This window comes from Stigmatopora argus, chromosome 16, assembly GCF_051989625.1.
Source record: "Stigmatopora argus isolate UIUO_Sarg chromosome 16, RoL_Sarg_1.0, whole genome shotgun sequence".
NCBI lineage: Eukaryota > Metazoa > Chordata > Actinopteri > Syngnathiformes > Syngnathidae > Stigmatopora > Stigmatopora argus.
In genome coordinates, this window is record NC_135402.1 from 4,371,235 (window position 1) to 4,396,952 (window position 25,718).

Below are 25,718 nucleotides of genomic sequence, written 5' to 3' on the forward strand. Positions count from 1 at the left end.
TTTCTTTTTATCTTCATGCTGATGTCAAGACTTTATGGCTGTGTTTGTTCAATAAAGAAAAGAAAGGACAATTTAAATCAAATCATGGAGGATTTGGATAATCATTTCACCAGTAGGCTATCACATCTTAAAAAAATGGCCAGTGCAAAACAATCTTTTGTCATTGAAGATGAAAGAAGAGCGATTTGAAGTCTCATTTCAGCAGTGGATCAAAGTAATAAAGTATCATTATGTGCATTTTATATCATATATTTTGCTCATAACGTATCAGAGACTTTTTTAAGAAAAGAAATGGCACACTTGAACAAACTTAGCAAGTACCCAACAATACATTCAAAAGAACAAAAAGGATGAAATGCCAATCATGGATATGCAAATGATTAATTAGAATAATTAAGAGTACATTTTATGATTTGAGGCGATGTATTTACTACACTCTAATTCACATGAATCTGTGCAGTTGTTTTGTTCCAAAGCATTCAAAATTATTATTCCCATTTGCGAGTGGGAGATTTGTATTTTTTTGCACTACAGGACTACCTTTTTCATTTTTTTTGCATGGTTAAATCTCTCTCGTTAGCTTTCCTTTCTGCCAGACTGCTCTTTGTGACCCTTCCCTGCTTTTCTTTGCTTTTTTGGGGGATGAGAACCTCACTGTTCAACCCAGGTCAACACGCTGTTGACCTCTGATCTTAAATTGCACCGCTTTAATTTCCTTCCTTTAACACACAGAGAAAGACAGTGTTTTGTCTGGGATCCACGTCTGAATGGCACTATTCCCTGTTTATTTCCTGCCTTAATAAAGAGCACACACACGGCAGCTCCCTTTGTGCGTATGTGTCCGTGTGCAGAGGAGGTTGGTTCGAAGGCAATGACGGATGATGGTGAAGAAAGAGGTTCCCTCTGTCTGTTAACACCCATAAACTACCAATCTGTCAGCCTTACAATGTGCGTGCATGTGTGCGTAGGTGTATTTGTGTGTGTGGTTTTGTGACATATTGGCTGTCCACTGCTCGGTCTCAGGGGACGGCAGTTGGAAAGCCCGTGGCTTCTGTCTTGATTGGTCACGGATGTCAAACACACATGCACCCTTACACCTCACAAACTCTGAGACATTGACAAGTACCGTGTGCGGCATTGTCCTCAAAGCAACAGACGTGACTATGCGTTGATGAGGCTTCAGCGTCTGTCCGAAACGACAAAAGCGCTCATTTAGAGTCCAATAAACAATCTGTTTGATGACTCGTAGACATCGGCAAATTGCATGCAATCGTTTCCAAACCCACTTTTAGAAAGATACAGCTGATGGAAGACATTAAGCAGACTGGACATCTGAAATATTGCTTGTAGCATTACATTGAGGTCAAGCAACTACACATGATCCTCCCTTTAACTTTAGCCTTTGCCAAGAAAACTTTAATTCACATGGCTACCACTGTTCAGTATTCTGTTAAGGGAGGTGATAATGTCATGTCCTTGACTACTTTAGAGACATTTCCTCCTGAAGATAAATGCCATGTGTGAGTAGGGTAGTAAGTTTGGCCTTTATGCAGTTTAAGAGTATTAGTAGATCCGCGACATAGCATATTATACGAGGAAAATTGTTCGGTATTACGAAGCGTTAAATGTGTGAGTCATCAAAGTGTTTACAATTCAATTCCAGGTTTGACTCTAAAAATTTCCCTCAACTGGTATGTCCAATTGTAAACCATGTACAAAGTGCTTTGCGCTGACATGAAAATCTACTTAGGTCGCATTTTACGCTGTTGTGGAACCACGCGGCCTCTGAAAATAGGCCCATGAGTCTTTTTAGAGTTGACTTTTTTCTGCAGACATTTTGTTCAACAACATTATTATTAAATAAGCGCCTATGTGTATTGCATTACCGATGTCTTTTACGAATATCGTGCACACGGCTGACGTACAACACACACATACAATGTCGTCAATGACCATTCAATACTTTCTGGCAGGACTTGTCAAGATGTGACAGAAAATATGACAAGGTGTCAGTCGATAAAAATCCTCATCCGCTTGCACTCGCAACCCCCATCCTGAAATAGACATACACCTCTGCACTCATTGTGTCTCCCTATTCAAACAGCGGCGGCAATTCCATGATTTAAAGATGGAGAAAATACTTTTTATATACAGAGTATTAACAGAAGCAAAACAGAGTGTCAGTGTGTATACGTAATGTGTGTTAAAAGAAATGGTTGCTATCACACTCATGTCTTTACACGTCTAATTTTAGTTCATAGCCTGATGTGTTGATCACTTATCTGTATACATACTTAAAGTCTTTGTATGAGTAAATCATTCTGCTGAGTGAGCGTGCAAATAGTACTATGTGAGATAGATGGGAGCCTTAATAAATAATAAAGTGTAGTACATTGCATGAGTACTAATTCATATAAAATCAATAGTTGACACGTTTAGCATGTGTTTGTGTGCGCGATACAGCAGGTGACCTTGGTATCAAAAATTGGGATTGCTTAATCAAGCACCTGAAGCTGAATGTAAAACACTATAATAGATCTTGTTCACATTATAAGAAACATCGAAGTATACTGAGCTTTTTCCAGCTTGGATGCCATCAGGGGTTACGTGTGCCACAGCAGTCGAGGAGTCATTATCCCACGAGAATGATTCATTAACATAAATGACTTATGCACGAGAGACGGCAAGTTCTATTTGCATTTCGCCGTGTACTTGTGCATGTTTGTATGCGTGTATAAATAGGGTCAAATCTGAACATTTTATATCTACTATGTACTCTCATCATATGCAAAGAGGTCAATGCATGCAAAATTATGAACTGGAGGGAATCATTATGCACGCAAACACTACTTAACGACATGCAAATTGAGACACAAACAATGCATGGTTTGATAGTAAGGTTTAAGGCCTGATCTTAAGGTTGGCATGAAAATAATGGGACCACCCAAATGTCAGGTGGTCAGCGTTAGAAAGGCAAAATGGATAAAAGTCTAAACAAATACATAGAAATTAGAAGCAAGGTAGTATGTGGAGCGTTTGAAAATTAGGGCGTTGACAGTTTTTACGCTGAATCTTTTACTTTAATTTCGAGAAACAAGCCAATTTAAAGCCCAATAAGTCACATTATTATTCAAGTCATGAGGTTGGTTTAATTCTAGCCCCAGGGTTTTAGTCTCTTGGATCTGTAACTTTTTAATTTTTCTTTTCTTATCAGTTTCAATTCAGGTGATCGCTGTGTAAATGTGGCCTTTTATTGTTCCATCTTAGAACTTGTCATAAAACCCGCTGCTTTTCATGTCAATGTTGAAGCCCCGTGGTTAACTGACCCTTTCCTTCCACATGCAAAAATGTTCAGAATGTGAAACTGGTGACCGTGGTGGCCTACCGAGCTGCTCACATCTTGACCTTCCACTTCTTGAAATGGTTTCCAGATGAAGTCCTTTTCGCAACTGGTGGAAGCAATTTAACGTTTCCTTTGCAATAGGCCAACACTGGCCTCATAAACTCAATGGTCATTGTGTAGAATAAAAGCTATCGAGCTCTATCAACTTCTACTTCAGTGAGTCATTGCTACAGTTTATGTACTATTAACAGTGACATGACAAATACTAACAATAGAATTTTCCCATAACAGTTCAAACTAAAAGAAAAGAGAGGATTACAAAAACATAAAATGAGTGTGTTTAAAAAAAGACCTGCTCCACACCCACCTTTTAATCTTTTTCAACCTTCCATTTCCAGGCTTTTCCTTACAACTTGCTGTTACAGTTTTCACTGTTGCCAATGCATGATCAAAGACGAGTAGAATCGTTCTGACACCATTTTCCCCTTTACAATGCTGATTTTTTTTCTTTAAGATTAGCCTGCTGTGAACTTACCATCTTTGTGTGAAGTCTTTCTTTTCTGTGATCACAACCAGCCGTCCTTTCCCACTAGGGGTCGGCATGATACATGGACCAAGTGAATTTGATCAATCTGACATGGCATGAACGAGGTTATGCCGTGCCATTTTGGGCCAAAAGAGCCTCGTAAACAATTCAAGTCTAACTCAGTTGCTCTCTTGTTCTTCTACCCTTTGAAAGCATTTATAAGGGACACTGTATTTTGAAAAACTGACCTTTTAGTGACTTGAATACAAAGAGGTGGATCATTGGGGGGGCCGCCAACCAATCAGGTATGAAATTAAACACCCAATTATGCATCACTGACCATTTAGTATTCCTGCGCCACTGTTTTGCAACTCTTTGGCTATTTTGTTTAATAATTCCTCTCTACAAAAGTCACTTCAATAAAGGCTTAGAATTGTATTTGCCAGTGATAGATTACACCATCATGTCAAAATCTATGAAATTTTGTACAGCCTCGTCAGGTCGATTTTACTTGTTTTTGTTGTCTCGGTGTGTTCAGAATTTCAGTTCACTTTGATTCTTTTCTTAAATGTAATAGCTGAATCATAGCAAGCTTGACAAAGAAAACAACAGGGTCAAACCACATAAATCACACGAACAAACCCATTGGTGTTATCAACTATATTTAACCATGAAATATCCCACAGAGTTTAATAACTTCTTTTTCAAGGCGGTGCAAGCCTGTTAAAGGCAATGTAAAGAAACCAGGCTATTAGTACAAATGAGTCAGCATCTTACACCTATAAGCGAAGGAAGTAATAATAGTGTGTGAAGGAAATAATGATAGTACATTATTGCTTTTGGCTAGTTTAACCACGACTGTAGATACTTACCTACTTTTTTCCCTTTAAATCTCAATTGCTCTACTGTGTCAATGTGAGAACTTGACTTGTTTTGACCTCTTAATTCCCGCATACAAGTAGTTTCAAGACCAGGGTCTGAGGGCAGGGTTGAAGTAAAGCATGGGATTTGATCTTAATGATCCGTCTTCTGTGTTTATTGGTTATGCATGTAATGTATTTTACGTTTTTTTGGCAGCATGAGGAAAACATTCTGCCTTACAATTCTGAGGTGGAGGGAATATTGGGTGCTGCCCAGGGTTTACATAGTTTTTTTCTTTCTTTGCCTTTGTTTGGGTGTTGTGTGTGTGTGTGTGTGTGTGTGTGTGTGTGTGTGTGTGTCTGTGTGTGTGTGTGTCTGTGTGTGTGTGTGTGTGTGTGTCTGTGTGTGTCTGTGTGTGTGTGTGTGTGTGTGTGTGGGTGGATGGGTGGGGAGTGCACGCAGGGTGTGTGAAATGGTTTGTGGACCTCAGATGTGAGATTTCAGATGGGATTATGGGAATTATAGTTCAATGAGACACAGAGGGTGGCTGACAGGTGAGACTTGTTAATGAAGGCTTAATGCAAAAATGCTAAATACACACACACACTCACACACACACAGAGTCACCAATGCTGTCCAGCTGGTGCGGGAGCTCAATGCAGATGGGACCTTAGTTGGAAAATATGTCTGATGACAGAGTAATAGTTTGATTATTATGTTGAGTCAGTGGTTGAAATAGATGAGATAACCTCGAGACATAGATAGTTTTACTAAGCAGTATCTGTTGTGTTGTGATTTTTAAAAAGTTGAGAAAAAAGAAGCTATATTTTAATATGTTTGAGGTTAAACGGTAAGCAAGATAAATGAATAATTTTTTTCATAAACCCCCAAAACGATAACTTCATAAAATATTTAAACCTGTCACCAATACTTTGGCACTGTAATTTATGAAAGCATTCTGTTCCAATCATGTGATTGCATTCAAATGTTTAATACTCAAGGTATAAAGTGTTTGCTTGGCATTCTTAACAGTTCCTTTTACTCTTAATTTTGCCATAATTTCAACAGTCATGTGCAAACATAAATTCAGAGAGAGATTTAACCACGGTGGGAAATGTCACACTATCTAATTTACATTTTTCATTACAGGATGACACTTTTAATAGTGCATCTTAAATTTCTGTCTCATTAAACATTTTAGGACACTGTGCTGGATCCATGCTAGAATATTAAATACTAGCAACTAAATAGGCTATTGAGCAAAGTATTCATTTACCACTATTTAACTTCCTGCTTCCTTGTCCTCCTTCCTCCGATTCAGTTTTTCTTTTTTCCTCCTTTGACTTTTTTTCCTGGCATGCTTCAGTTGGCACAGAGTTTGAGTACAGGCAAGCACACACCAATGCGGGCATGCACACACACACACTTGGATGCTCCCCAGAGTCTTAATACAGTCTTTTTTCATGCTCTAACCCACAATGTCAGTCACTGGGAGAGGTGGTGTGTGTTTTCAAATGGCTTTGGCTGTCGTCCACATTGCTGTCATCAACGTACAACCCCCTCAAACCCCCCCATTCAAACTCCTGGGTGTCTCTATATCCTTCGGTCTGCTTACCACTGCATTAGAATGAGGTACTGACTACCAAACCTACTAAATTTGCTTTCGATTATATATTCACATAATTGGGCACTGTCTTCACCATGAGTCTATATTTTCTGATAATAAAATATTTTATTAGAAAAATGTAGTTGCTTGGGAAAATAATGTGTTATATTTTGCTGTCATATCCATTCATTTCAGTTGTATTCACCACTACTATAAGACAAACAGGAAGTAGTTTTTTTTGCTTCTTGCAAGAAAGTAAATAAAATAAATAAGAACAACAAATAAAATAGCATTGCATGTTGGTAAATGGTGAGTACAAACAGTAAATTTAAAAAAAGGTAATAATTCAAAATGTGTAATATTGAAAAGTTTAAAACAAACAAACAAATAAACAAAACACTGTCTAGAAAGCAGCTTCCTCCCAAGTCACGCACCTGTTCTTCATCTTCTCATTATCCCATGTGCATGTTTGTTTGTTCACTCCTTGCTGCATCCTTGTCGATGCCACATGTTTCTGCGGACCAAGTTTGTAAGTTTTTTTCTCTTTTTCAGTGTTTTTGTGCACTTACTTAAATTTAGGTTGTTCTTAGTTTTACAATAATAAACATTTTGGGATCCTAGCACTGCACTTTTGATTTTCTTGCCTGCACATGAGCCAAAATTCCTCTCATTCCTTTCTACCAGTATTTTAACCTCACTGTTTTCTTCCAATTTAACTCTTTACATCATGCATAACATAACTGACCATTCTTTGTATATTAACCCTTAGTAGGAGTGTATTTCATTCCAATCAACGCTACAGGCATCTCAACAAAATTGTTTGGACATGGGTAATGGAAACAAACAAAAATGCTGATTGCACTGGCATGTTAGCTTGGGGGAAATTTGTCACCTTCCCTGCTGTGCTTGTTAACTGTTAATGTTACTGTTGTCTGTCAGGACCGTTAGAATCAAAGCTAATTACTGTGTTCGTGTGTTGTAATGGTCTCTTTACAGTCAGTTCAATTCTTCACAGCTCTTGTTGGTTACTACAGCATTTTCTTTTTAAGCTTTGGTGCTTTTTGTTGCAAAAAAAATTATGTAAAATTAAAAATATGGACTGGAAAGACACGGATATTGTACCAAGCAGCTGTTTTTAATGAGGGACAACAAACAAATGATTTAAAATAATGCATACCATCAGTGTTCTATATCATAAATGTTTGTTTTATTAAAACAAATGAATAAAAATGAATACTGACATGGTCAAATTGCTCCCCACATTTCTGTTCTTCACATTTTCTTTGATTCGTCAACTGAATTTGTGGTCCAAGTTTAGAAGGGGCTTCCATGTAAACAGAGTATCAAGGTCTTAGCAACAAATACAGTAAATGACAATCTTTAGTGCACTTGTGCTGTCGGGGGCTACATAAACGTGGGCCTTGAATTTGACACTTGCCCAAGATCCAACCTTGTTGTCATGACAGCAATATCGCACAAACACGCATACGCAGAGATGGAAAAAAAAATGCATGCACGCACAAACTGGTGAATTGTGAAGCTTTATTTTTTTCCTCAGAAGCAGGACAGTGATCACTGTGTAAATGAAATATTGACCAAAAAAGATTTCCAGGCAGTGAGATGAGAAGCGAGATGGCAAGCAGACAGAGAGTGATAACATCAAACTGCAGGACAACTAGGACAAGGACACACTGATGAAGTGTCTGGATGTCTCTGTGTGTGCCTTTCTGAGAGAGAGAGAGAAAGAGTGAGAGAGAAAGAGTGAGAGAGAGAGAAAGAAAGACCAGTGGGAGTGAGTAGAGAAAGAGCTGTCCTGATAGTGATTTACCGATAGAGTGAGTAGGGGGGGCTGTTGAAAGAGAATCAATAAGAAGGAAACCAAAAGAGAAAAAGACATAAATGAGGGAAGAAAGAAGGGAAGGATTGGCAGATTAGAATTCAAATCCACTACATATGTGACATGCCATGAAGAAAAGATTAATACGTGAAATAAACCTTAAGGCATCAATGGGTTAACTGTGCTAGCCGGAAGTCAAATAAAATCTTTCTCCTTAATTTATATGTAAGTATTTTAATTATGAAGGCTTTTCTAATCCCAAATTGTTGATGTTAGCATTTCTTAGAGTAGATATTATCTATACAACGAATGAATTGAATACAGGGTGTTTTTTTGGAAGGGTTTCCCCAGTTACGGGGTTCAGAAGAAATATAAATAAGTACAAAACATAGCAGTTGCGCAGAGTCCCTGATTACTAGCAATAGTGAGGAAATGTGTTCTGACATCTGTGAAAACACATCAAATGTGGTGGGAAGTTAGGACCGAGTCATATATACTGTGTCCTGGAGTCAGTTTTCAGTAATTATGGATACAAATCTGAACTAATTTGAAAATTTGACCATGGCTCACAATCCACTTTGTGTAAGTTTGTCATTTTACGTTTTAGTTGAGTTTGCTACAATTTTGTTTTCTATTCCTTCTGGAGTGACACAAATTGATGACAAATTTTGATGCATGTTTCTGGGTGGAGCACAGGATTGAACCCTTGACCTTTGAAGCTTATTGCACACCAGTCTTCCACTGTTCCACCCTCAGTTGAGCCATGGAAATTTAAAACTGATACATTTTCTCAACGTTACACTTTGGATGATTGTGTTTTTCTAAATAAGACTTGTCTTAAACCTGCTACTATAAATTCCCAGGAAGCCCACAAGTTTGGAGTTATGACATTGACCATCCACGCTGTTACTCTGCTCAGGATAAATGTTGAATTTTGGTAAACTCATCATCAAAAGCAAGAAGAAACTCGGTCTTTGCGGGACGCCGATCTCTGAGCCAAATGCAAAAATTACACTCAATCTGAGAACACGAAAACAAAAACAGGTTTCCAGCACCGCAGTGTCTTCTCGCTAAACAATGCACTCTCCAGGTTATATTCACTGCATATTCATTTGTTCTCTGTTGTCATTTATTCAGAAATCTGAAAATATACAGCACTTGAGACCACCTGTCATAAATACACGGGGGAAGATCATTAAATTCTTAAATGCAAGCTCTTCCAATTTTAGTGAGTTTGCTGTGTTTGACCAGATAAAACAAAAAAAAGTCTATTTAAAGAATTTGAGCTGGCTCGCAGGTCATTGTTTTGTTTTGTTAGGTCCCTATGCTGCTTTCTACTTCCTGTCCCTCACAAAAGATGAAACAATAACATTAAAAAGTCATCATAACTCATCCAAATGGTGCAATTGGACTTTGCAGTGTTTTACGATATGAAGGACCCAAGCTGACACTTCATGATAACATTACTTTTGGGATATTAGTGTGTATAGTTTATACATTTTCCGATTTTTTGCAACGGCATGTCTTAATGTGAACAGTGGATAATAACAGGTTTATCCTTTTAAACACCTGAGGAAATTTCTATTAGACACAATCAACCGGCACCTCCAATTTACCTGCAGATTTTATTGCAAAATCTATAAACCATCACCGCAGCCATAGTTTTTTTTCTTTGTATTTTACTACCTTTGTTGTCTGACAATGTTTATGGTCTGCTACCATTTAAATCGTGGCTTGATTGAATATGAGGCCGCCTCTGGGATACAAATTTGCTCTTGGCTTTAAAGGCAGAGTAGTTTAGCTAAACATCAATGTACTTTGGAATGAATTGTATTTTGAAAAGAAACATGTTGGCAGTGAGGGAATAAAGTGGGATATATGTGTTGTTTTGACAAATAATGTTCATTTAAAAGCCATATACATTTTAGATTCTTAAGATGGTTACCATTTTTGCCACATATGTTCTAAGTTCTTCTGTTTTTTTGTCCTTAATGCAGACTCAGAAACGTCATCGTCATCATCTTCAACTATTCCCAGAGGTTTTGTAGACTTCACATTCACTAAGGAGCCTCAAGATACAGTAACGGTGCGGGGTGGGGTGCTGCAGCTTGACTGCCAGGCACACTCCAACTTGGCGTCTGGAGTGCCTACCATCACATGGCGGAAGGATGGTGTGCTACTAAGTGCCCTGGTGGATGAAAGGCGGCAGGAGTTGGCCAACGGATCATTGTTGGTTCAGAATATTGTGCACTCACGGCACCATCGCCCTGATGAGGGGGAATACCAGTGCCTCTCCACACTAGAAGGACTAGGAAGTATCGTAAGCCGGACTGCAAGAGTCACCGTGGCAGGTAAGACCAGATATATTTTGACCATCAGAGTAAAGGTGCAAAAAAATATATATTTTAAAAAACTGCTAAATTATCTTGTTGCAATAGGAAAAAAATGAAAAGCCGAGTAGGCATATGCAGATATCTATGTTAATGTAGATTTTTTCATATTTTGAGGCAAATGATATTTGTTTTAGTTGGTTTATTGTCCTTAAAATAGGCTGTGTAATTATACTAGACTAGAGATTTAAGTAGGTGCAAACATAATGACACTAATATCATAAAAAAGTTATGTCCGTTTTTGTCTGACATTTGAAAAACGGAAAAAGAATGAAGACAGAATATAACTATGTAATACATTGCTCACTTTCTCGACGTTTAATTTAAAGGTGAATTTGGTGTACGTATATTGAGCTTGACTAGGCACTTTGTCCCAATGTATTTTCTCTTTTCATGCCTTAAAATGGGAACCCTTTCATTAAAAAAAGGCAACAACAAAACAAAAGAGAGTGAGAAAGGAAAATCCATGCAAGTCGAGACGAAAAAAGCTGACTGAAGCAACAGTCGGGACTAATAATACATTACAAGGCAAAATGCTAATTAGCAGAGGAAGCTTAAAAATTCAATTAACAACTAGAGCGTCTGTGTATGCAAACAGAGAATATAGTAAATTGGGAATTAATTAGCAACAGTGAACATTCACCGGGTGCTTGTGTATGGTGGAGATTAAAGGAATCCTCTATTCAGGGTTTAACATTACATTTGACTCAGGCAACTGTACTGAAGTTTATATTCCTAAAACATGACAGCGGAAAAGGCTCAATATTTTCACAGTCATATTTTTCTATTTTGACCATACATCCAATCGAGAATTGTTTGATTGTGCACGTCGTTAAGCAAATATGTTTTTGTTTCTGTAATAAATGTATTCAGTAGAGATGTGCGCATCCTTCTTGCCATCCCTGCCCAATTAGCAGGTGGTCAACTCCCTGCAGATTTGGGCTAATCCCAATTAAAGACAGTTGGGAAAATGAGGCTAAAGTTTGACCGGCAAACATAGATAATTGTTCCCAAGGCAGATATTCAGAGCAACTGCAGATAAACTGTCCTCTGAAGCTTGCATCTGTTTGCTGTGACTTGCATGTTATTATCTATCTGATTTATTTTTGTGGGTTTTACAAACAAAGATGAAAACTGTGGGCGTTTTAATAGAGAGACGGAAGAAAAGCCATCTTCAGGTTCAGATTTTCTCGGAGTCTTCTTGATGCTTTTTTTACGCCATAGTCCTCTTCGGCACCCCCCTTTTATGTTCCTTCTTCCTCTTGGTTTGACCCATTTCTCTCACTCTTCACCAATTCTCTTGATTACTTGAGTTTTTTATTCTCTGTGATCACATGACCCTCTTTTACTAAAGATTGCTGTACATGTACTGGTTTATACACACACAGAATCATGCATATTTGGTGGCGTGGTCTATGATCATATGAGCTTAAGAAGGGACCTGAATTATTTAGAATGTGGACATGTAAATATTGAAAAATGGACAAAAATGGTGTGTATCCTCATTTACGTGTTCAAGGTTGTTTTTTTTTACAATTCAGTTAAATGGGTGTCGGCATTTAGTCTGTTCATGCTCTGTTAATTTTAATTCATTATTCACATGCCAGTATTTCAAATATGAGGATTTGGGTAAATTACCCCATTTTGTGTAATTGTCCTTCTGGCAGTAATTCTTCATTAGTTTCTTCCGCAATACATTGTTAATAGTAATATTTTCCCATACTTTTTATATTAATGATTATAATTTTGTAATTAATATTTTCACTAGCATGTCACTGGCTTGCACCTACTTGGAGCTATTTATTTCTAATAGGTCTTAATTGAGAATAGATGAGTTTCACTCAAACCATGTCAATAAGTGATTTGAACATTTCATCTTTTGTGCAACTTTTTTTCTTTTATCGCTTGTATTTTTTTAGTCAAATGCTTTAACTTAACACATGACATCAACTGAATGATGACTTTGTAAAGACGCAATACAATGGCAAATTAAACTAAATCAAGACCAATATAAGTAAAAATAACAATAAAAGGAAAACTCCCAACCATGAGCCAGTTTCTCATGATCTATAATATTGTTTTATTCAATCTTATGGAAACATGGGTTCCTTTTATCCACGTTTAGCCTCTTGTGTACCCATTCAAGCGACGAGAATGCGAGAAATCCCTTGAAAAGAGAAGCTAATTGGGTCAAACGCAAACAAAGGAAGTGAAATCAATATTCTAATCAGCACTAAACAAGCACACGACACAAATGCAAACAAGATATCTGAAGAAAACTAACAAACGTGAATAGCAAGCAAAACACAAACGATGATATCCCTTTTCAAATTACTACATTTTTAGTATGTCTCTTGACTCAAATATTTGAGATGATGTAATACAGGTAATAAGTAATGAATACAAAAAGCATTTAAAATAAAAACTCTATGTATGATTTTAAAAACAAAAGAGTTTATAATCTGTGTCCTCAGCACTCTAAAATGATCCAAATGGGAACTGACAGCCAGCGAAAATATATAAGACACGCAATCCAGATTCACTTTGTCCCGTGTCACCACTTTTCCGGGCGATGCCATAGTAATGCTATGACCTTGTTTCAGAAAGCAATACATAGACTCCCCAAAATATCCGGGAAAATACCAACCACACTGAAGAAAGTTCATTGAGAGAATAACCAAGAGGTTGATTATATATATGTAGGTACTGATATGTACTTATACATCTTGGACCTGATAAATTCATTTCACTTTTTTTTAAAATTGGCAACTAAACCAAATCTGCTCAAAAGTGAGTTTCAGATCACCTATGAAAGGGATGAATGAATGGCAGTGTCGAAGTTCTTGAAATAGACGTTTGTAACCCTCCGTCGCCACAGGCGACAAATTCATGGGGTTCTCAGCACGAAGTCGATGTGCGTCCAGCAAACTGGCAAAATGTTCACACTTTATCACGCTTTTAAAAAACGACTTACAGGGACGTGAAGCCTGCAGCCTCGATATAACAAAACAACACTTGGGTAAGACTTTGGAGAGGGAGACTGCTGATGCGAGGTTTCTCTGTTTCTGTGACCACAGGCTCTTCGCACTTGACATGGGTCTGAGCAGAAAGGAAGTGGCAGATTTTCTTGACACTCAGTCATCCGTTATATTTGAATTGGCCTTTTTTTAGTCAGTCTGGGATGTGTTCGGATGTTTAGTCAAACAAAGCATTTGTCAAAACATTTGGTGTCAGAAATTCCTTTCTGCTCATCTATTTTTCATTTTTCTTGACCTGAAACACTTGACTGTCAGCTCACTGCATGTTTTTTTCCGACCTGTTTTAAGAATATTGTATATATTCCGACATTGCAGTGTTAGAATCGACTCTGTTTCGATGTCTTGTCTTGATGTAGTCGTGGTCTGATGTCAGGGTGAAATAATGAGCCGTTGTGATCTTGCCAACGGTACATTCACAATCGAATCTAGTCAGTGAATTTATCACTGTACACTGAAGTAGGAAAGATCCAAATTGTACTTATTGTACATATTTGTAAAACATTCTGTCTTCTGTCTCCGCAGGTCCGTTGAGGGTTGTCGTACCGACAGAGTCGGTCTCATCCTTCCTCGGCGACACGGCGCTGATGCGTTGCGAGGTCTCAGGAGAACCCACGCCAGTCATCCGCTGGCAAAAAAACCGAGACGATCTTCCCGTGACCTTTGACTCCTCCTCCCGGCTGGCAGTGCTGCCATCCGGTTCTCTGCAGGTCAGCAGAGTGCAGCCTCCGGACTCGGCCACGTATCGCTGCCTGGCCGACAACCCTGGCAGCACGAGGACGGGAACAGATGCCGAGCTGCGGGTCCTCCCAGGTAATTGACCTATCATTGATGTGCTGCAATACATTAGTTGACGCCTGCGTGGAATTTAGCCACCTGCTTTTAAAAGCTGCTGATGATTAATTATGCCAAAGAAAACCCTCTAAAACCTCTAAATACAAACAGCATGAGGATTCAATAAGATATTCTACATCTGGGAGTTTTTCCCAATAATCATCTCTTTTGTCTGGGCCTATGTCTGACAGAAATGTTTTATCACTTTTAATGTTCTTGGACCACTGTGTTCTTCAAATTTATAATTTCCCATTTGTACGCTATGACTCCTTAAGTCATTGATTAGGCGAAGCTAGGTCAGGACTGTCAAACACATTTATGTAAATGAGCCCTGTAAACTCTAATTTGATCTGCGATATTGATATAATAACAGCTATTTCAAATGTTTCCATTGATTGGTGTTAGCAACTACAAGTGAACTTGAAAAATATTCCCTGATTCATCCTTTGCGGGCCATTGCTGGTATAATGATCAGCATTTTATTGATGAACCTTTTGCTGTCAGACTTCTGATGAAATGACTTTTATTTGTTTTTTTAATAGCAGAATAAACGTCCACAATTCCACATTCTTTCCTTAACAAAATTGGAGTAGTAAGGATAAGTCATTACCATCACAGTGGCCCGTAAACACAGTAATTCAGTTTTTTACTCAATGGTCACACACTTCTTATTCTGTAAACAACTGTACTATTTTCTTTCCTTTTTTAAATTTCTGCTAAGCTTGTATGTTCCTGATAAACAGTATTGTTTGACATTATATCATTTTTGCGATTAATTTTTAAAGGTGATGGTTAGTAGAGCAGTTTCTATTTGCACAGGTGTCGGTGAGGGAATTTCTTTATTCTTGAAGCAAATCATGTTATGTTTTTTAGAAGTGTTCAGCCTGCGGGCCAACCTGAGGGCAGACAAATCTGACACCACAGTAGACCGAAGTGTGCATAGGTTGTTTGTGTGTATTGTTTGATGTCCTTGGGCTTGACTTGTCAAACTGGGAAACGAGTCTCTTAACTGAACCTTTCAGAGTGTGACAGATGATGCATGGTGATAGCACGTCTTCCTATCAGAGCAAGAACTCCAATTTTCGGGGTTAAGTTCCAGTCATTTTTGTCAACTTTGCATCCAAAGTGACATTATTTCCTGAATGACACTTACTGACATAGTATGTCGTTTCTTTAGGATTTCCTAGAAAATGCTACAGGCAGTAGAATTGATCAGTTTTGTATTGTGTTTAAATGCATTTGGAGGAATTGGTTGATTACAATGCATTGGGTATAGGAAAAATGTTGTAATTGTTTTTATGAGGAAAAAGTATTTTAGATTCATGGACTAAAGTGTTGCAGTTAAGTTGTTAAGGAAAAAAACCCAGGGTAATTTTCCATTAGCTGTTTTGTTGTTTGTGAGCTTAAACTACTTGAAAATGCACTGGTTGTCAGTTTTTCAGCAATAAAGAATCATAAGAGTCTTCATGAAACTTCATGATGCTTGTGTTATTGTTTGGGATTTATCTGAAGAAATCCATGGACGCAGAAACTTACATGGTAACATAGTTCCGCGAGACACTAATACATTGAAAAGGACAAGTGAGCAGCGTGGGAGCGTTGCTTCCCACGTCGGTAGAACATGTGCTCATGGAGAAAGTGGGTGAGGATATTGTGAATTTGTGAAACCAAAACAACGGAGAAACCTAGAAACCAGGCAGACAGAAATCTGAGTGAGGAAGGTGTCAGTGGATCTTGCGTCGTGCAACTCTCCACTGTGGGGTAATAGGTGTGCTGAAAAAAGTGAAAGGGCTGAGTAGCTGTCAAAAGTTTACCTGAAAAATGCAGCAGACTCTGGATGCTTCTGTTTTGGAAAGTTTTAAGAGGTAGTTGCAATACTATGTAAAGTCCATTGCAAGATCCCCTTTTTAACACTGCCTTTATTTTCCATAATACAAAATAACATATGTTGAGTCTAATAGGTGTTAAAACATTTTTATATTTTACACAGAACTCAAGCATTACCCATGCCTTTGTCACAATGACATTGCATACCTGAATTTCTCTTGTTGTGATTACTGCAATCACAACAGTCAAAAGTAATGACTATATTTTGTCCTTGGCCATGCTTGGGTGCTTTTATGGACATTGTTTCAAAGTTGTAAAATTCATTAATTACTGCTGACGCGTTTATTTTCAGAATACTGGTACTTTTACTATTTTGCAGCAAAAATAGTTTTCTGCAGGATAGTAAAAATGTCAGTATTTACCCTAAAAATGACATACAGCAATGTATTTGTGTATTATCATTCGACAATATTTTCTTAGAAATAATAGGCCTCTCTCTGTCAATTCTTTTATTTTGGTAATAGTGCATCTAAATAGTCTGTGATTGTTTATACATCAGTCCTTACATTCTTTTTCTCCCTCTCTTTCATTTAGAGCCTGGTCTAAACCGAAACCTGCAGTTTTTGCAGCGTCCTTTAAGAGTAACAGCTCTCCTGGGGACCGATGCCGTGTTGGAATGTTCCGCCTCCGGATACCCGACTCCCAGCATTCAGTGGCGTAGAGGAGAAGAAGTGATCCAGACTTGGTATGTCTGTGGTATAATCGCAAGAGCCATGTAATAATTTACACAGCTCCCCACAGATGTGATTACTTGAGAAACCAGATTATGACGAGTTTTGATCTGACAAAATGATTTAGATACAGAAAAACCACTGAACCACAGTTCATTGGTCAGAATTTGTCTTTTTGGGGAGATGCACTTGTGTGCAGGGTCCCAAAAGTGGCAAAATATACATCAATAAATTTTGTTCTTTATTTTTTTTCTCCCTTGTTTCTTTTTTTTGGACAAATGTATCTTAAGTGCTATTTGCACCCATGTGTAATGCACTACTTGGCAAAAGCAGGTCTATAAATAATGGGCAGAGAAAAGGTGAGCAGTACGAAGAAATTATGCTGAGGATGAACTCCCTGCAGCACATCAGTGCAATTGTGATGGACATTTAGAAATTGAAACTCTTAAATATTTTACATCATTCTGCCTAATGTTCAGTGGGAGTTGAAAGCCATTTTTTTCCAGTATAGTCCTTTCTTTAAAGTAGTTATTAACACATTCTATTCATTCAACAATAATCTATATTGGCTGAATGCCAATCTGAAGATCAATCCTACTTTAATAGTTTAATAGTAATACAGCATATAGTAGTACACAAGTACATTTAACCCTCAGCACATAAAAAGTATACTTTGTATGCAGTTTTCCCACTATGGATTTAAATGTTATGCTGATAAAACTGATTGCAGTTTGTAAAACGGTGTGCTTAATGGGAACATGAAATAATGCCAAACTTTTTCTTCTTCTTGAAACTTCCCTCTATAGGAATAAAAAATATTCACTTTTGGCTGGCAGCAATCTCATCATCAGAAGTGTCACTGATGACGACTCTGGCAGTTTTATCTGTACTGCTTCCAACAAGAACCACAACATCACTGCAAGTGCAGAACTGAGTGTGCTAGGTGAGAAACTATTTCCACATTCTTTTTTTTTGCATCCAAGGATTTATGGTGATTTTATTCGTACCAAAATAAATGCATAATATAAATGTTATAAGCCTGTAATATTTGGATATTAAGAATTGAGGAGTTGCACAAATGCAAACTAAAATTTACCCTGAGACACGGCTAGTAAAAATGACTATATTGCTATAACAGTTTATCGTAGTGACATTTTCATTCAATACTTGGTAAGCTTTCTCTGCTATCGGTTCAGGGGAATTAAAGTCTGTTTCCAAAGTGTCCTATAATGGCAATCCAACTAAACCCATTTAAAACAACAACCCCAAAGAGCTCACAAGGCTAGAATAAGAGATGTCCTCAGTAAAATGTCATGCCGCTTTTGAAACCCCCCAAAGGAAGAAAGGAAACAAATTTCAAATGAAAACAGTGAACTGTCACGCCTGTAAAAAACCATAATACTTAAGAACACTAAAGCAAAAATTCATCCTTATCTCTCAACCGGGAGTAACTTCCTCTTACACTTTGAGGAGTATCCCGCGGGAGAGAGAATCACATCCAAAATCAAATGCTGTCATAAAATATGTAATGTGAACCCCGTGTTTGCTTCAGGAGGTTTTCATAAATAAAATATGTTTGCATTTACTGTCTGACTGCCGCTTGGCTGTTTGTGGATGTAGTGGATGCATTCAGCACTCAGGTGGGTTTGTGTGTGTGTATTCAGTATAGCTGGGCTTTAAAATCTTATAAAATAAAGAGCCTATAGTTAGTAAATGAGGGAATTATTAAAAATATATGTGATTCCGATGTTTGCTTCAAATCCTCTGCCTCTTTTCACTGCTGTTTTGTCTGTTCCAATAAGGATATTTAACTATAGTCATATTGAGGTGAGATATTCTTATCGGAAAATGAGTGCGGAGAATCCAGGAATCCTCAAATTGTGGCATTTAGTGAATTCTGTGGCTCAATTAAGCTCAGGGTGAGTCAGCCTTTGGAAAAAGTCATTTGTTTTTGCCAGATTGATGCATCCATCTGTGCATCTATTTTCTAACATGCATCCTACAGAGAAAAAAACAATTCAAATTCACTAGCAGTCCCTGAGACTAAATCCCCCCCTATTTAATACCCAATAGTATTTCCTTACAATCTGTTAAATTCCACGTATTGTACCCCATAGAATATTCATATTCTCATTAATCATTAAGCTTTAATAGTTTAGGATTTAGGCTATGGAAAAATGGATTGGAAATATTGAATTGAATTGAATTTAATGCTTTTAATGGACGTACTAACCACTCGTACTCGAAAAAGACTTGGCTATCATATTTGTCTGCCATGGCTCCACTTTTTTAGAATATTAGGAAACAAGCCGATGATAAATAAAATGCATTATGAGTCAAGGAAATACATCAACATTTACTGTATATTGCAATAGTAGTATGAATAAGTGCCTCCTGCTAGCTTGTTAAATGTGTCTCTATAATATTCAAATAACACATGGATCATGAAAGCAGAGTATATTATAAGGAACATAACAAACAAAGGTTAACTTACTGAATATAAATGTCAACTTCAATTTAAAGTTTGTGTCAGAATCAAGGTCAGAAAAGTAGACTAATGGGATATATGGCAAGAATTTACTTTACTGGTCTGATAAACAATCATTTATTTTTCAGTCAACTGGAGGCTGGTAGAAAAATAGTCATAAAAAGCAAATATGTCAGTTTTAATTTGATAAACGTGTGTAGTTATTTGCAAACTGATACGTGCATTTTACATCAACAAACAATGTGTGACTTGAACTTTGGAATTAGAAGGCAATAGTGATCAAAACAGTGAATCTACTTATTTCCATGAAAAGAGAGTTGATATGAAACAGACGGAGTTACTTTTTCTGACTCTGAGAAGAATCTCTGCAAATTAACCTTCAGGTTTATAGCAAATCCCTCGTCACCCCCCCTCAAAGCTGGGTCTTTCCACTCTTCTTTTCTTTCAAGTCTTTGGTTTAGCATCCCCTCAGAGTTAGTCTGTGTTGCCATCACATTTATATTCTGTTTGTTCTAAGCCTCCGCAAACAATCATGTTGCTCTCAATTAGGAGTAGCATCAGTTTTCTTATTGGGATATTTGTCTGAGCTAAGCAACTATAGTGCCTCACAATTTGTTGGTAGTTAAAATACTTAAAAGACTGCATCCTGGTATGCCATTCACATCTTATGTTTTATAGAAATACGTACTGTAGATGGCATTTTCTTTCAACCAAAAGTGACATTCTGTAATTGAAGTTCAAGAAAAGTATGTCATATTGGAATGCATTGGTAATTGGTGCCTCTAGAATCCTAGTTTTCGTGGGGTTGGGAATCATATTTCAGCATAATAAATCAAGTTTTATTTGTAAAATTATTGAAGGAAAAAAACTTTAGATTTTGATGTGCTATACAGTTTCATACGGGAAAAAAAGCTCCTATGTTATGGATAATCTACACCACAAATTGTGTGCTGTCGAAGAGTGATGGCAAGCCAAACCGTGGTGATAATGTTTGTATGCTCAGACCACAGGCCAGTGACTATGATTAGATGATAAGGATAACGAATGTACGTTATGTCCTATAATAATGAGAGCGACCCGGCTCATTAGCCGGTTCCTATTAGAAACTTAATGAACCCAGAAAAAGGGAAACGGAACTAGCACGGTAGCTATTACTCATGTCACTCCCCGTTTCTTTTAAATATGTAAAAGTCGTATGATTTACATGTTGCATGTCATTTTGTCCAGTAAAATACTGATGTTATGGAGAATTTAAAGTGTGTTTTACACGATGTGTCATAAAATAAGAGAGTTTCCTTTTGATAGGCTGCCCTGAAAATTATTAAGTAAAGCAATAGTGTATATCATGGTTGTCTTATTTTCATCCCCCATGTTATTAGAAGATGACCCCCAGAGGTTGAGCTTTTAGTCATTGCATGACTTTCACATAATTGCCTCTGACTTTGATGAGGATGTATTATTTAAGCAACACATTTATGGAAGCATAACAATATTTTCAGATCTGCAAATGGCGATTTAAGGTGGGAGTCAGATTTGTAGTATTTTGTTCGACCTGTGGGTAACAATAAATAAATAAATAAGTCACCGTGCAAAATATTTGGGAGAGGAAAAAAAAGACTAACTAGAAATGGCATATGAGATGATAAACTAAAGAGCAAAATCCTCCCAAATGATTATTGAAGTGGTATCATTCCATGCAGGAGCTCTGTGACCCTGTTCCTTTTCCCTTTCATGTCTTCCTTCTCATGTGCTCTACAGTTTTTGGCTAGTAGCGTCTCAACGGCCAACAGCACAGCGGGAGGGTTTGGCATCTTTCTAAATGTTTTCTACACCCAAAAGAATTCACAGAAACCGTATAAAGGCAGAAGGAGAACCCCGTGGTTTTTAGTTAATAAGTGCATTAAAGGGGAACAGAGTCAGAACATCAAAGTCTCTATTGACGCTGTAGTTGCGCTTTTCTTTAATAAAATCATTTGATTATGGTGACGTCAGCGTGAAGTGCATCTACTAAGAAAAGGAAGAAGGTTGTTTGTGGGTTTTAAATCACAAAATAGATCAGTTACACAATAGGGAAGTAAGCAAATGTTTGGGATAAATGCGATAATTAAGACCGCTGACGTACAAGGTAAAATAAATCTAAAAGAAGAGGCTATGTCTTGAGCCAAGGAAAAATGATAGATACGTAAAAGAAATATCGATTTTGAAAGTAGAGCTGTGTATTTTCCATCAATACATAATTATCTGAAGGTGTACTTTATCTTTGTAGTAATGCTCTAATTAAGAGATAACGATTTCCATTAAACAGAGGACTGCTGAAACACGTCAGGTAAAAAGAATCCTCATCTTCCATAACTCTAGTAGAAGCTACCCGAGAAAACAAAGGCAATATCACTTCTAACACCACTTGACCCATACGACATGCATACTGAATAATACTTTTATAAAATGAAATGCAATCTCACCAGAAAGATAAGTCAGCATATAATATTTGTCTTTGATTGTGAGAAATTATACGAAGAGATATCCTGAAGATGAATCTCACCTAACCAAGTTTGGTAGTAGAGGGACAATTACTGTCTAGAACAGTATATAGTATATTTTCCAGACTATAAATCACTTTTTTTTTCATATATTAGCTGGGTCTCCAACTAATGCATTACTCCCACATGAAGTCATTCACAATAATTTTTGCTTGCAAGAACAAAAACATGGATTACCTGATCGGCAAGGAGACTTGTTTACAAAATTATTTGTTCGAGGCCCTTTGAGTGTTGAAGGACAACAGGCAGCAAAAACATTAATATGGTTAAGCTTCCTTTGGGAAACAGCTGAGGGGAGCTATTCACATGTTAATCTAGTCTTCAACAACCAGCTGACCTCCAACACATAAAATCCAGTGTGTGCCTTGTCTGGGTGCAAAATGCATGCAGCATCACCTGGATACTGTCCACTATTGATCAAATAATCAGCCGCAACTGCTTGACAAAAGGAATGCTTGTCATTGAAATCTACACACACACACACAGGTACGCGATATTTTAGTGTTAATGATGCTGCTTCTATATCTGAAACACTTCCACTCAGTATTCAGATGGAAATCAACTCTATCATTTATTTCAAAGAACATCTGCGTGTCTAGGCTGGTCTTTGTTTGGAGTGATAAAATCCAGGGAGAATCAGGCAGAGGACACTCGGGCACCATTCAGTTAAACTCTTACTTCTCCCCATGTGAACATAAACTCGTTAGCAGCCTCTTTAAATCTGCACTTAACTGCACTCCAACCACCAATTGCTTGCCATTAAAAACACCAGTGAAACCCATTTGCACACCTTATCATTTGTGACGTCTGAAATAACTAACAAGGTTGGGAGAATAGAACTCATTTATTTCTTTTTAAATGTCATGAGGTAGCTGATTAAAAATGATCGCACATTTTTTGCCTTGTGTTTTAGAGCAATATCGGGGTATTCGACATTCCCCTGAAGTGGGAAAAAAATGAAGCAATCCCTTAACCATTTCAGTGAAGTGAAAAAAAATAAATGGAGCAAATAAGGTTGGCTAAAAATCTATTGACAAACATTATTTTTGGACCTAAATTGCTTGGGTTTGTTTACGAACTGTGCTTTTTGGCGCTCACCTCAACACTCAGTTCCACTTTTTTCCACAATATAATTTGTTCATACATTTAAGGCAGTTTGGCATTTGTGTTTGCTGTAAAATAAATATAGATCCGAGAACACGACCACATAAAATAATTTAAAATACAAAAACAATTCCAAATGATGATAAAATCTGTTCATCAAATTAAGAAGCACTGCACCAATCATGTGAGACTTGCTTAGACAAATATAGAGCAGGCAGTAAAACAGTATGATACTCTAAAGATTCATTCCAAATATTTCCAATAGACTTCTCCTCCAAGAGACAGATGGTAAATATGAACAGATGTCTTTAACTGATGAGCACACATTTGTTCTGTTTAGGACAAGATGAGCAAGATGTATTTCCACAAGGTCACATTAAATACGCCAAGTCCCTTTTGATCAGTATGTTTTTTTGGGGGGGGATTTGAAATTCCAGCAAAGCACAATGGTCACATAAAGGTGATCAAAATATGGCCAAGCTCCACACTTAAAGTCATGTGGGTCTTTGTCTCCCTTTTGTAGCTTGATTAAGTTCAAATCCTGGATTAGAATATTCAAAAAGGACTCATCAGGGTCATTTGATTGACCAAATGGGAATATTGAACAGTTACATTAAAAAACGCAGTTGGACCCCCCTTACCGAGTATGAAACTACAAGACTCATGAGCCATAATTACTACACATAAGCTCGCAGTGACATGGATGAAACAAATAATTAAACACTGTTTTGACAAATCAAGTGAGTCAGTAAGGGAACGAAATGTTCAGGCTGATGTTAAAACATGGTACTATTTGTAGGAACCAATGAGGAAACAACGAGGCCTTGTTTTGGCTGCTGGTCTAAATGCAATTACAGTAATTGCTATACAATTACCAGATTTGATGATGCTTGCAAATTGGGTTTTATATCATACATGCAAACAAAATAAAACATGAATGAATTGAAATCAAGAGGAGATACAAGTGCGTTTTCATTCACTTAAAAAACAAACAAACAAAAAAAGTCAACAAATAAATTGTTATCCCAGCAGAATAAATAAACAACTTGTCAGTATTGGGAGTACTAATGCGCTGTAATGAAATTGATTAAATGCTATGCTTTCTTTTTTGTTAAATTATTTCGAGTTTAGCTTTAGGTCACAATATTTTAGCAACTTGTACACAGAATATATATTTATAATTGTTATTACCTACATGTTAAAAAGAGTGAGGAGAAAAGTTGATGCTGGATTTCTGTTACTTAAATCTGTATACCGTTATGTTTATTTTTGCAGTTCCACCTCAATTTCTCAACTATCCAACCAACACATATGCCTATGAATCCACTGACATTGAACTGGAATGTGCAGTGACAGGAAACCCGACACCGACCATACTCTGGATGAAAAACGGAGAGGAAGTAATCCCCAGTGACTATTTTCAAATAGTGGTGAGCACAAATGCAATTTACTTAAATAGCTATCAAGTAATTAGTACAAACTGACAGGAGGTATCAAGTTAAGAGTTTGATGGCAACAAAAACATTGCAGTCTTGACAACACCATCAACATCATGAACAAGCTCTAGCTTTTTACATTTTATTGAAAAGCTTTTCTTTGTTTCTATTTAGGATGGCAGTAACTTGCAGATTCTCGGTTTGGTCAAGTCAGATGAAGGATTTTACCAGTGCATTGCAGAGAATATCGCCGGAAGCTCCCAAGCCATGGCTCAACTGTTGCTCCGAGAGCCAGGTAGGAAGTGTGAGCATTAAAAAGACCAATATTATGGTCTCATTAGCTTCAAACCATCATTTATATCTATTATTCCACATCTTGAAATTGTCTTAATCACTCATTTATGAGTTACTGAAGGTTTCTGCTCAAGTGGGCTTAATATAGATCCACACTTTTTAGTAGAACCTTGACAAAAACTACAGTACAACATGCAATCTAGGATTAACAGTAGTGTTTTCCATGTAAATGCATAAATATTGTTTAACAATTAATGATGATAAAGCATCTATATTAATTTCAGCAGTATTGAAAATCCATCCATGACACATATGGAGTAAAATCCAACAAGATGAGAGATTCAATCAGCAACCTTTAGTTTATAGATATATAAAAGAATAATAAATCAATACTTATTTTGATATGAGTGGAATTCAAGATCAACAACATGCTATTGGATTGAATAGACTCAAAAGTCTAAATGAGTGTAATCGTTTTGGAAACCCCATCGGATTATCTGACCAATTAATCAGATAAGCGGTAATCTTGTATCGGGGGGGTATTTCACCATATACCACTTTCATACTGTATATCCTATCTTCCTGTATTATTTATTTCAGTATTCTTTCCCTCTTTCGTCCTTGTTTTCTTTATTTCATAACTTCAGTACGTTGTATTTCCCCTGAGACAGCAGCACAGATGGCAAGGCACAAGCATACACACACACACGCAGAAACACACACACCAGGAAACATTAGGAGGGTCAGATGGTTGGTGTTATCGCTTGGTTCCTATCGCCACGGGAAACGAGCATCCCAGCAGGCTGCGCAGTGCCCAATCAGCGTTCCCATGAGAAATCACAGTGTTTCTGTGTGTTTGCCTGAAT

At 37.3% G+C, this 25,718-nt stretch overlaps 1 protein-coding gene across 4 annotated transcripts in view; it reads left to right on the forward strand.

Moving 5' to 3' along the window:
- Positions 1-25,718, forward strand: part of dcc (DCC netrin 1 receptor) — a 107,252-nt gene that overhangs the window by 26,855 nt on the left and 54,679 nt on the right. For all 4 annotated transcript variants that reach the window (XM_077622952.1, XM_077622953.1, XM_077622954.1 and 1 more), the window contains exons 2-7: positions 10,171-10,524; positions 14,124-14,411; positions 16,854-17,004; positions 17,797-17,933; positions 24,398-24,552; positions 24,733-24,853. In XM_077622952.1, the coding sequence (XP_077479078.1) occupies positions 10,171-10,524; positions 14,124-14,411; positions 16,854-17,004; positions 17,797-17,933; positions 24,398-24,552; positions 24,733-24,853 (1,206 nt within the window). The remainder of the gene's footprint in view (positions 1-10,170; positions 10,525-14,123; positions 14,412-16,853; positions 17,005-17,796; positions 17,934-24,397; positions 24,553-24,732; positions 24,854-25,718) is intronic.